We start from the raw sequence: 11,954 nt of genomic DNA, 5'->3' as shown, positions 1-11,954 counted from the left end.
TCACCACAGGAGACCCAGCAGAAGGACAGAGGAGCATCCACGTTCAAGGCTCTTTCTTTCCTGCCACACTGCCAGGAGTGGGCTCGTTCCCATGGCCGTCATTCAAGAAAACCCCATGTGTTTCACAGACTCAGCCAGATCAGACCATCACACTGACCCAGCAGTTTTGTCACCCCAACCACCTCCCCCCTGCGAGACCTCCTTCGCCCTCGTGCCAAACTTATAAACCATCCAAATTTTTGGAGAGAGAGCATGAGAAGGATGGGAGACTGGGCTACACGTTTGCTTTGGTTCCTTTAAATGTAAACTTCAAAGGGCAAGAGAAAGTCAGGTAACACTTTCAGATCTCAGCAAAAGAGGAGTCCTGTCGCAACACGAAACTCTTTGGTCAGAGAGAAAACCACACAAGCTTACTGCCTCTAGTGTTTATTAGGGTATGCCGCATGCCAAAGGAGAAAGGCTTAAGCAAACAAGCACAATTGTTCTCATGATCACAATGAAAAGGTAAACCCTGAACAAAACTAAACATTTTACAACAGCTTCTAAAGAACACAGTGAGACCACCAGTATCTTGCTTAGAAATAAAAAAATCCAAACCGCAGCGGGGTAAGAAATGTCTTCAGCTGGGACTAGTCACCATTAGGAAATTCTTGTTTTGGAGTTCGAGCCCTGGCTGATGAGTAGCACCGATTAAAATTGCACCACATCTGGATCCAGCACAAGATCTTGAAAGAAGTCAAGCCTTTCTGCAGGCTTCACAGGACACCAGTTCTCTGAGCAGCACAGGGACCAGTCCCCTCCACCCGCGGCTGGTAGGATGCCTCTGACTTGGACCACGCTGCTTTATAGCGTTATCCCAGCTGTGTTTGGGGCTTTCCAGTGAACAGGCAGGTCATGCTTCCAAATGAGTCCTCAGTACCCTGGTAACAAGCAGCTTTGCAGTGTCTCGAGGGGAACGCTGGGGAAGCAAGCTGTTCTCAAACACTGTTGAGAATCTCAGTCATTAGCTGGCGAATATAGCCACATTTTACTTTTCCACGCAGTTTCTGAAGGATGGTGGTGGTTTAAAATGAAATAGAGGGCCGTCACTTTGGCAATGACGGGGTGGTGGTGGCCATCATGAAATTTTCTTCCTTTCTCCTTTGGGTGCTGGGAATGGGGGGGATAGCTTGCTTTCCTAGACCCTCTGGTTGGCAGACGCAGAGCTGGTGTTCTTCTTCAGGGTGGTGCCAGACCCCACCACCACTGAGTTACACCCTCCGCCCACGGGGCAGAATCCTGCCCCTCCGGAGCCAAATCCCGCCCCTGCACCAAATCCTGCCCCGGAGCCAAATCCGCCCCCTCCTAGGCTGTAGCAGAAGCCAGAACCACCCGTGTTACAGCTGCCTCTCCCACTTCCAGCACCGAATCCGATTCCTCCTCCTCCTCCTCCAAGGCACAGTCCGCTGCTGTATCCACCTACCACAGAGCTCATGCTGCCTCCCACCACAGCTGCAGAGAGGAACAGAAGGCACAAGGTTACCTCTGATGCCACCATGAAGTTTCGGAGCATCAGTCCTGTGGGAACACTACTTACAGATGCTCACGGTGCTCTGACACTCTCCAGACATCCTGCAAGGAAAAGAGACAGAGCATCAGCTCCAGCCGGAGCATCTGGACTGGTCCAGCTCCATGAAGCCAGGCTTAGTCCATCAGACCATGGGCATAAATAACAGCAGCTGCAGGACTGTAGTCCACGGCTAATGGCAACACCATTAATATTTTAGTAGAGGAGATGTGATGTGCCACGTTCTTCCCACTGATTTAGCAGGATGCAGTCAGACTCCTGCTGTATCCCCACCCACCTGCTCTCCTCTCCCTCCAGCAGCTTCCTGTAGGTCGCGATCTCGATGTCCAGGGCCAGCTTGACGTTCATGAGCTCCTGGTACTCGCGGAGCTGCTGGGCCAGGTCCTGCTTCGCCTTCTGCAGGGCTACCTCCAGCTCAGTCAGTTTGGCCCTGGCGTCCTTGAGGGCCAGCTCCCCGCGCTGCTCGGCATCCACGATAGAGGTCTGCAGAGTTACACACTGGAGAGCGAGACACGGATGTCATGAGTGGGGCAGGGGCAGCCCGTCGGAGATGGAGCCACGACACCGGTCACTTGGGCTCAGCTATTCACAAATACAGCTGGTTCCCCCCCGCTTACAATGACTGCTACCAGACTATTTGTTTTTAGGGAAGCTCTGAAGGGCATGACCAAGAGCTCGCACCCATTTCTCAAAAAACGCAACCTCTACCTGTTTCTTCACACTCTCGATCTCAGCCCGTATCCTCTGGATCACGCGGTTGAGCTCGGAGATCTCGATCTTTGTGTCCTTAAGGCTGTCTCCATGTTTGCCTGCGGCAATCTGCAGCTCTTCATACTGGTAGGCAGAAGTGAGAGGAGCACGTTAGGTCCACCATGAGTGACTCCGCGCAATGGCTCTCCACACCACCCCATCCAAGCCAAGGTGACCATGTGCATGCCAACTCCAGTCTGGCTAGATCAGTACCAGCAATATCCCAGGTCTCAGCACGGTCAGAGCTACCACCAGTAACTCTTCCACCTCCTCAGACATCGGTGATCACAAGCAACCTGTGGCACACTCACCTTGCATTGGTACCAAGTCTCAGCCTCCACTCGGCTCCTGTTGGCAATCTCCTCGTATTGGGCTTTGACCTCTGCGATGATGCTGTCCAGGTCCAGGTTTCGGTTATTGTCCATAGAGACAATGACAGAGGTGTCGGAAACGGTCTTCTGCATCTCAGACAGCTCCTGTAATTCACACCAGATCTGGCTTTAGCCCTGCCGTAATTTCCTTAGAGCATCACAACCCTTCTCCATCCTGGCATCCCCCTCCAGAGAGCAGCTGGACCACTTACCGCTTCATAAAGACACCTCAAGAAGTTAATCTCATCTGCCAGAGAATCTAATTTTGCCTGAAGTTCCACCTTGGTCATATAGGCTGTATCCACATCCTGCAGCAGAAATGGGAGGTGAACACTTTCTGCCTGATACACACCGTTTTATCTAATGTGTAACTGTGAGCCCTTTGGTGTTCCTTTTCCCTATGGGGCATACATCTAGGGGTCCTTATTTATGTCTGGTGCTAATGAACCAGTGCTGATGGAAGCAAGACATCCTCTGAACTAAGATGTGTCTTCATGTTAAAACAAAAAAAAAAAAAGGACTTTTAAAAAAAAAAAGGACTTTACCTTTTTTAGGAGCACAAAATTGTTCTCCGCAGCTGTCCTTTTGTTTATTTCCTCTTCGTACCTGTTGATTATAGCAAGAGAGATTGAATCTGTCTGCTTATTTTGGCTCTGGCTGCTGCTGGCAACTAGACATCGTTGGCCTCAGACTAACAAACGCAGCAAAAATAGACCTGCCATGAGCGAGATTTATGGACAAGCAACAGCACTTTGCCTTTCTAGACGAGCCCTGGCTCCTGCCATCTCCAATGCCTTGCTGAAGAAAGCCTGCAAAGAGGGATCCTACCTCTGCCTAAACTGAGTCCTGGTGGCTGTGGCCACTCACAACTCCTCCTACAAGACCCAAGGACCTTCAGGTCCTCAACTTGGTCCACTTCCAACGGCTCACTAGGGCAGGTAATTGCTGCAGACTGTTGAGTGGTGGAGATGATCTCCGAAACAAAGTCAATTTTCAACCTGCAGCCTCAGTAGAGCAAGGGATCAGGTTGATCCTGATGAGTCCCAGACTTGCTTTCCCACCAATTTTTGCAACTCCTTCAGTGCAAGCATTTATCCAGGCTTTGTTCTTGCTTTTCCAACTGAGCAAATTAATCTAATAAATAATAGCAGGAAAAGAATCTTTTTTTTTTTTTTCACCCCACATCATCCTTCCAAAGAAAGCTCTAAGCTTCAAATCATGAAGGATGTTATGGGAAGGAATCCATGAGGAAATGCATGAGGAAATTATAGTAGGATTTAGCAACGGATCTAATTACTTCATTAAATCATAATGTCATGGATTCTTAAGCGAGGAAGACAAACAGTGAAGGATCCTGCTTTAGTGAGAAGCATAACTCAGGCAACAATACATATTGAGAAACACCTTGAAAAATCACTGCCTATTGTCAAAACTCAGTTGATGAAAACTTTCCCAAAACCTTTTACATTTTCTAATCATTGAAACAAGTGAGATGTTGCCAATTCTTATGATTCTTTACATTTTCTGACTGCTCAAAGCAAGTTTTTATCTCTATTTTTTCCCCCACCAGACAGCCCAACCGTGACTACGCTGAGAACAACGTACTTGATCTTGAAGTCTTCCACCATATCTTGGAAGCTCTTCAGCTCTGACTCCAGCTGAAGCTTCTCACTTGAGAGGCCGTCCAGCTGCTTCCTCAGCCCGCTGATGTAGGTTTCAAAAAAGGGGCTGAGATTTCTGCCCCCCGTCCATGTGCCACCCTGCTCCTGCAGGAGTTTCCACTTGGTCTCCAGGACTCGGTTCTGCTGCTCTAGGAACCGGACCTAAATGAGTGCAGGGGGGGATAGAAGAAGAGTCAGGCTATTCCCAAAAGCATCTTTTTATTGATTCCCCCCCCTCCCCCCCAGGTTTCCCTAACTTTTTGCCATTTAATGAGTTTAGCCTTCCTGCCTATTCTCATCTGCAGTGAGCAATAACTCCAGGGTCCCACTGGACAGGTGGGACCACAGCTCTAGGACGAGTTGGCAAAGGTGGGTCACCTTCCCTCTCCAGTCTCACAGTCCTTAAACAGGAGAAACACGGTGAACTTCATAGCTTTGGCATCTTCTCCTTAAAAACCGGCCAAAACATACGAAGTTCTTCAGCCCACAGATGGACGGAGTCCATCAGCACAGACTCCTCTGAGGATGCTCTGCATGCAGGTACCTGGTCCCAGGGCTTAGCACCAGGGCTGTGGTCTTAAGAACCAAGGTTCTTATTCCTGGGTTTCTCCATAACCCTGGGAAAGTCACTTCTCCAGCCACCATCTCCCTGTCTGCAGGGGTTCTTTGGGGTGGTCTGGGCAATGCCTGGCTCCCTGGATATTATTGGATGGGTATCTCCCAGTAATTGCAACCAGCATGAGCTGTGGTGAGCTCAGACCTCCACCTCCCAGCCCCGGGTTGAAGCCACTCTCACCTTGTCAATGAAGGAAGCGAATTTGTTGTTAAGCTTCTTCATCTCCTCCCGCTCTTGTGTTCGCACCTTCTGGATCTCAAGGTCAATTTCAAGGTTGAGCGGGACCAGCAGGCTCTGGTTGATGGTCACTTCCCTGATGCCGCCCGGTGGGCAAGGGAAAAAGCCTTGGCCTCCCATCCCGCCACCAAATCCTCCACCAAAAGCACCACCAAAGCCTCCACTGAAGCCACCTCCAGCCCCACCACCATAGCCACGACCAAATCCTGCCCCAGCACCGCAGCCATAGCCAAAGCCTCCTTGGCCGCCAGCCCCAAAACCTCTGTAGACACCACCACCTCCACCGAACCCTCCCAGAGACGTACTTTTACTCCCTCCCAAGCCATAGAGGCTCCTGCTGCCGAAGCCACCAGCATTGCCAGGTGCCCAGCATCCTCCGTTGGATGCGGAGCTGAACGTGACCTTGTTCCTCCCTCCGAAGCAAGCGGAGCTGGAGCTGAATCTCTTGCCGAGAGCACAGGACTGGCGAGACATGGTGACGGGTGCCCAGCAGTCAAAGAGTGAAGAGAGAAAAAAGCCAAGTGGTGCAAGCGCGCAGGAGGAGGTTGGGAGAGAAGAGGAGGTGAGTCCTGTGCGTGCAGTGGCTGAGTGTCCCTTTTTATGTGCTCAGGGAGTTGGTTGGGTGGCAGGGGAGTGGAGATATCTTTCTTTTTTTCATTCTATTCATTGTTTTAGGGCTTGGAAGGATGCCCTCCTCTCTTTGCCACCACCATGACCTGCCTCAAAACACTCCCTCGAGAGCTAAGAAAAACAAAGGCATTGTTGGTGTTGGAAGAACAACTCCAAATCATATTCCCTTAGCTGCAACTGTAAACTCATCACGGGCCTTTCTGAGCCTCTTATGGCAATGACAAAGCACTGCAAATTCCTTGACATATTACACCCTCAAGGGAGACCCTTGTTTTAGCTAGATCGCTCATTTTGAGCCTGATGGCAGGTGCTTGGTTCACTGCATTCCAACAAAAATGCAGTTTCCCAATCACACCCTCAAATGCACTCTGGTTCAACCTTCTGCTCAGAGGAGATTTGACTTGGGTTGTCCAAAACCGTTTCACAATCAGAGAGCATTAGTCCTTGGCAGGGCTATAAAATCAGTTCTATGTCAATGAAGAAGACTTAGAAACACTTTTAAGAAGGTTTTAAAGTCACTTTAGATCACTCTGACTGGTGTATTGAGCCTGGAGGGACACAGAGGGGTTTGCAGAGATCAAAATATCTTGATATTTCTGCGTTGCACACCCTTTGCCGCACCTCAACACAGTCAAGATGCCATTACCAGCCAGAGGAGCTCTGCCCTACGTCCATGACGGCAGATCCCCATCCCTCCTAGGCTGGAAGCCTTCCAGGCACTGCCGGGATATTTCCTGATCATCCTCGCAGGGTCTCCAGCCAGGAGCCCCCTCCACAGCACGTGGCACTTGGCAAAGCCGCTCCCGCCAGCTCGCATTGTTTAAAAAAGATACGACTTAATTGCTTAACCACTTTTAATTTATATTTTAATGAGCAGAGGTGTCTGAAGATGCCTTCTGACTGAGGATCCCCATTTATCCCGCCATTAAAAAAAAAATAAAAAGCCGTAAGACTTCCCCCCAAACCACAAGCTGCAGCTGAAGCCGTGACAATAAAAGCCAACTCTGTAATTATCTCTTTTATTGGAGACGCTCGTGGGAGAGGTTTGGAGAACCAGTTTCAGCTCTGAGCCTATTCACCCCCAGCTTTTTTTTTCTGCAAACATGCAAATCTGGGTCCGGGTGCGTCTCTGCAGGAAGGGAGGATTTTTCCTCCTGAACCTCATTGGGCATTCGTTGAACTGCAGGATTTTCAGCCCAAGGGGATTTGCGTTGCAGGGAACAGGGAAACCCACGCTCCCCTGCGGCAACAAGCATCCTGCACGCCCCGGTCCCACCTGGAATCCCTCTCCCGCTCTGGGGCTCTGGGATCCCCGATTTTCCAGCTCGCAGTGGGGACGTGGTCGGGGTGAGAAGGGAAGCGGCTTGAACCCAGCTCTGGCCGGAGGAAAGGAGGCAGCGCCTGAATCTCCCCGACCTTACGCAACCGGCAAATCTGCCGAGAAACCGATTGAACCTGTTTGAGCCCAGGCGGAGAGCGTAGCTGCCGGGAGTTCCCAGGGTGGCTCCGCCACCGGTTCCTGGCACGGCTCCTGGCTCGCTGCCGGCCGAGGCGCTTGCCCAAGAAGCCAGCTGTTGGGCCAGCAAAGCGCCCTGCTACACCCACGAAGTCCTGCCCCACCACGGTGGGGTGGGAAAACCTCGCTGGGACACTGGGACTCCCTCCTGAATCCATCTTTTATCCCAAGGCTGAGCATCTCAGATGCTCCAGCACTTGCCAGGCTGGTGAACGCACCCAGGAGCAAAGCACCGGTGGCGGCGATGTTTTCTGGGGACCCAACGTCGGCCACCAGCGCCCACCCAGCTCTGGGACGGAGTCACCCGGCAGCAACAGCAAAGTCTTGGGATGAGCGTCCCGGGGTGGAAAGCGCACCGTGGAGGTGACCTTCCTCCCAGAGCCATGGGGTGGGGAGTGGAGACAGAGCCCACAGGACAACCCAGCCTGGCTTTAATTGCCAGCGCCTGCTCTTTTGCCTCCCCCACGGCGGGCTGGGAGGAGAGGTCAAATTCCAGCAACTCCTCTCTCCTTGCAAGAGCCATGACGGTAGCAAAGCTGACGTAGTGCACAGTAGAGATTAGACGTTTCCAAACACAGGAGACACGAGTCCTCCTCTTAAAGACCAGCTTGCAGCTCAGAAATCCAGATAAAATCTTGACGTCGGGTTGCTGCAGGGTTTAAAGCTCCATCACTAAGGACCTGGACACGCCACCGAACAGGTCCAAGAGCTCAGCAGCCATGGATGCCATTGCTCTGCAGCAATGCCCACACCCCCATCCACCTTCCAAGGGGTTTCTCCTCTCCTTGAGGACAGCGGCCAAACCCCCAGACTTACACGCACACCTAAGAGCTTTGCTAGGCCAGGCTTGAATGAGATGCTGGAAAGAGAAAATAGGCTCTTCCCATGGAAAGATATAAATAACCAACTTCTTTGCATCCTAACCCTAGCCCAGAGGTGAAACCTGATCCCAAGAGGTTTCGCAGCTCCGCTAACACGCACGGCCGCATTTCTTTAATGAGCTTCCGAGACTTCTTCGGGGCGCCGCAAGGCCACGGTGGGAGAGTTGGGCACAGGCAGATGGGCAGAGGTGCAGCCTGAGCATCCGTGGCAGGTCCCTGGCTCGGTGGGGTGGCAGCTGTGGGGCAGGGACCCACAGGCTCGGTCACCGCCGGCACTGGGGCAGCTGGGTCATCTGCCGTGGGTCTTCCCTCATCTGCTGGCAGATACCCGCGCAGGGACACGAGCGTCTCCAGTCTCAATGGAGGAGCAGGCACGCTCCATGAACCTTAGCAGGAGACGAACTGTGGCAGGATGCGACCCTTTCTGCACCAGACGCCGTGCCCAGACAGAAACTGGGACTGATCCTACCACTGGTGCTCAGCATCTCTCATTAGGGTCATAGGGATCACGATGCTGGAAGCAGCACAGTCCCTCAGCTGCAGCACCAGTTTATACTGGGAGTATTTCAGAGCCAGGGAAGCTTCTCAAAGCCAGCAATGGGCATCGAAGCCCACGGCAGCGAGCGCAGCCCCTCGCCGAAGGCTGATGCTGGGCTCTTCAGCCTCGCTGCTTGTTCTCCCCACGGGCCAGGTCTCGCATGCAAAGCAGAGGAGAGAAAGAGAGAAATTAAAGCAGGACAGGCAAGCGAGTCCCGCAGAGCTTTTTGATGGTGCGTCAGCGGCTGCAGCCCCGGGCCGGCTCCTCTCCCAGTGAAGAGCGGCGGGAATAGGGTAGGGAGAGGAGACGTGTCCTCATTGGGGGGTTAAAAAGGCTCGGGACAACCCCGTGCGTCAAGCCTGGAGCCGGATAGCTGGAATATCCATATGCACAGGTACCCCCACGGGAAAGGGGACCACTGATATGGGGTCAAAGCATCCAAGCTGCAGCACCCTTCACCTCAACCAGGGGCAAGCAGAGCAAAACCAGAGAGCCCAAATGGACCCGGTTTCAGCCTAAAGCTGCGCTGGGACCGCGTTCGACCGAGAAAACCCCGCTTCGTCGAACAGTAAAGGAGCAGGAGACTCCTGGCTGCTCAGCTGGCAATTACGAACCAGGGAAATTGCAGGGCTGGGATGTGAGCTGGGAATCATAAAAGCAGAAATAACAAGGTGGGTCCCAAGAGAGATCAAAGCGGCGTGTTGCAGAAGACGGGCGGCACCCCCGCTGCTGTCAGAGCTGCAATCGCAGAGAGCAAAGAGCCGCGGGCGCTCGCTCGGGAGCCTCCTCGTAAGAAACGATGCTGCTAACACATAGCTTACAGGCAACCCCTTCTCCTGGGAACCTGCAGCCCTCCGCAAGTAGGATTAATAACAGCAATAATTCCTGTTATTACGGCGATGCCATTAAATGCTTTCGCCTGATGCAGCGCTGGCACCGCTGTTGGGTGTCACCTCTCCCGCTGTCCCCTGCCATCCGGGAAGTCGACCCAGCATCTTTCCCCACCGCAGGGAAAAGCTCGTCCCAGCCCTGCCTCCCGGGCTCGACGGTGGGAAAAACAGAGCCAGGTCTCCCATGAAATGAGTGGTAGGGATAATGATGGATGTAGCCGCTTGGACTGGGAGCGGGAAGCAGGGCAGCCCCCGCAGGATGCCCCTGGGGAGATGAGGACCTGCTCCGAGGGGTACGGGGTGGGGATTTACCCCAAGCAGGGGCTGGGCTGAGCCTCGGGGGGATCCCACGGCATCTCAGCAGCCCCAGCAAGGCCAGGGCAGAGCCGTACAACCCCATCCCATGGGAACAAAGACCTGCTGGACACCTATTTCCCCCTGGTTTTTCCTACGTTGGAGGAAACTCGGCACCGAGCATCCTTTGTCCGTGCGGAGAGCAAACAAGGACCCCAAAATGGGGCAAATTTAGAGGGGAAAGGGTCATGCTGAATACACCTGCCATGGGGCCGAGGGTGGGGAATCGCACATTTATGTGGCTTCAGGAGCACTGGCAGGACAGAGCATCTCCCCCAGCCCATTCCCTCACCCCGACAGCATCACCTGGGGCCAGAACATTCATTTTTAGTGAAAAAAGGGTGAGGGAAAAATGGGTTTGAAGCCTCAGAGCCTCCTGGAAAGAGAAAAGTTTCTCCAAACTCCTGTGGATTTGGCAGGAGGATGGAGAGGATTTTTCCCCACACAGAGGTCCCCTCATTTCTCACAAGCTGGGGGGGTGGAAATGAGGCTGTAAAACTCTCTGGCTTTTACATGAAGCAATCAGAAAAGGAGTGTTTTGGGGAAGAAAACTGGCAAAATGGGTGGGAGAGCATCTCTCCCTTCAGCAAAATTAGAGCTCAGGCTCGGCAGAGGATTGAGCATGGATTTGGGAGCCGCTGCCAGACCAGCGGGGTTAAAGCAATTGGGATCGGGGGGGGGGATTTTGGACCCAACGGCCTCCAGGTGCAGAGGGAAAGCGGCTTTGCTGCAGCATCACCCCCTCCCCAAATTGCTGGGGTCACCCCAAGGATGAGCCGAGGGGAAAGGCAGATGTGGGGCGATGGAGGTGGGAACCGAGGGCGCCGCACCCCGTGGGATGTCCCTGCATCCGTCCATCCATCCGTCCATCCGTCCATCCATCCGTCCATCCATCCGTCCATCCATCCCATGCCTGCCATCACGCAATCCTTTGGGTGCGTCGGCCAGGGGATGGTAAATGCAGAGCACCCTCTAAAGGGCAGAGGTGTGCCGGGAAGCCAAACCAGCCACCCCAACCCCCTAAAAATGGGTGCATCCCTCCCCACCATCCCATCTCACCCCGGTTTCCCCTGCCCGGGGGTTCGCCAGCACCCGGGGGGCCACCCCACGCCTGATCCCGGGGTGTTTTCCCCCCAAAAAATAAAAGCAACACCCTCCCCAAACTGTGCCGCGTTTGGGGATGCTTCACCCCCACGAGGAGTCACGGAGGGGGGAAGCGGCCGAAAGGGAAGGATGGGGCTGTGGGGGGGATGCTGCGGGTCAGGTGGGATTTGGGGGCTCCAAGAGGGGAGGGCAGCACCCCGGGAAGGGTGCAGGGGTGTGCGTGTGAAAATATGAAGAGGCAAGCTTTGGGCGGATCCTGCCCCTGACGCTAATTACAGGCGTTAAAACTCAGGGCAAGCCCAGTCTTGCTGCTGCACCCCAGCCCCAAACCACACCTGGGTCCCGGCAGCCGAGGGGGGACGAGCCCCCCGCTATGGGGCAGGGACCCCCCGCATCACCCCGTGCACACGCATGTGCGAGGACGGGTGCACGCCCGGAGGTGCCCACCCAAGGACCCAGATTTTTGGGTGCCCCCTCCACGGGCGCTGCTCGTTTCCACCCATTCGCAAAGGGGACCCCGAAACGCTGGGGCTGGGACCACGAGAGGGAGGTGGGATTTGGGGTGAAGGAGCCCGTTCTGGTGGTGGATTTGGGGGGGGTCTGGGCTCGGAGGGTCCCGCGGAGGCAGAAATGGGGGTTCAGGTCACGTCAGTGGCAGGAAAGTTTGGGGAGGGGGGGCACAAAGGACCCCAGCCGGTGGCTCGGCTCCATCCTGGGACACTGGGGTCCTCACGCCGGGGGGTCCCCACCAGACAGGGTCCCCTTGTCCCCCTCCAGCACCCACCACGAGCCCCTAACGCCCCCCCCCAGGGGCTCAGGACCCCCAAACCCTCTCCCCC

The 11,954-nt window shown here is 54.2% G+C and overlaps 1 protein-coding gene across 1 annotated transcript; it reads right to left on the bottom strand.

Annotated features, from left to right (window-relative positions):
• Positions 1 to 290: 290 nt before the first annotated feature.
• LOC104320223 (keratin, type II cytoskeletal 4) lies at positions 291 to 5,901 on the bottom strand. Its single transcript, XM_069806046.1, has 9 exons — positions 5,146 to 5,901; positions 4,294 to 4,511; positions 3,234 to 3,294; positions 2,901 to 2,996; positions 2,629 to 2,793; positions 2,276 to 2,401; positions 1,845 to 2,065; positions 1,577 to 1,611; positions 291 to 1,491 (listed from the first exon to the last, which is right to left on the bottom strand). The coding sequence occupies exons 1-9, from the start codon at positions 5,674 to 5,676 to the stop codon at positions 1,178 to 1,180; spliced, it is 1,767 nt and encodes a 588-aa protein (XP_069662147.1). The 5' UTR covers positions 5,677 to 5,901; the 3' UTR covers positions 291 to 1,177.
• Positions 5,902 to 11,954: the final 6,053 nt, after the last annotated feature.

This window comes from Haliaeetus albicilla, chromosome 18 (assembly GCF_947461875.1).
Source record: "Haliaeetus albicilla chromosome 18, bHalAlb1.1, whole genome shotgun sequence".
In the NCBI taxonomy this organism is placed as follows: Eukaryota; Metazoa; Chordata; class Aves; order Accipitriformes; family Accipitridae; genus Haliaeetus; species Haliaeetus albicilla.
Note: the sequence above shows the minus strand (reverse complement) of the source record. Positions and strands in the feature narration are given on the sequence as shown.

Coding starts and splice junctions, on each gene's coding strand:
- LOC104320223 (XM_069806046.1), bottom strand. CDS start 5,676: ATGTCTCGCCAGTCCTGTGCTCTCGGCAAGAGATTCAGCTCCAGCTCC. Junction 3,295..4,293: donor GTGGAAGACTTCAAGATCAA/GTACGTTGTTCT, acceptor TATAATCAACAG/GTACGAAGAGGAAATAAACA. Junction 2,402..2,628: donor AGACTTGGTACCAATGCAAG/GTGAGTGTGCCA, acceptor TCTGCCTACCAG/TATGAAGAGCTGCAGATTGC.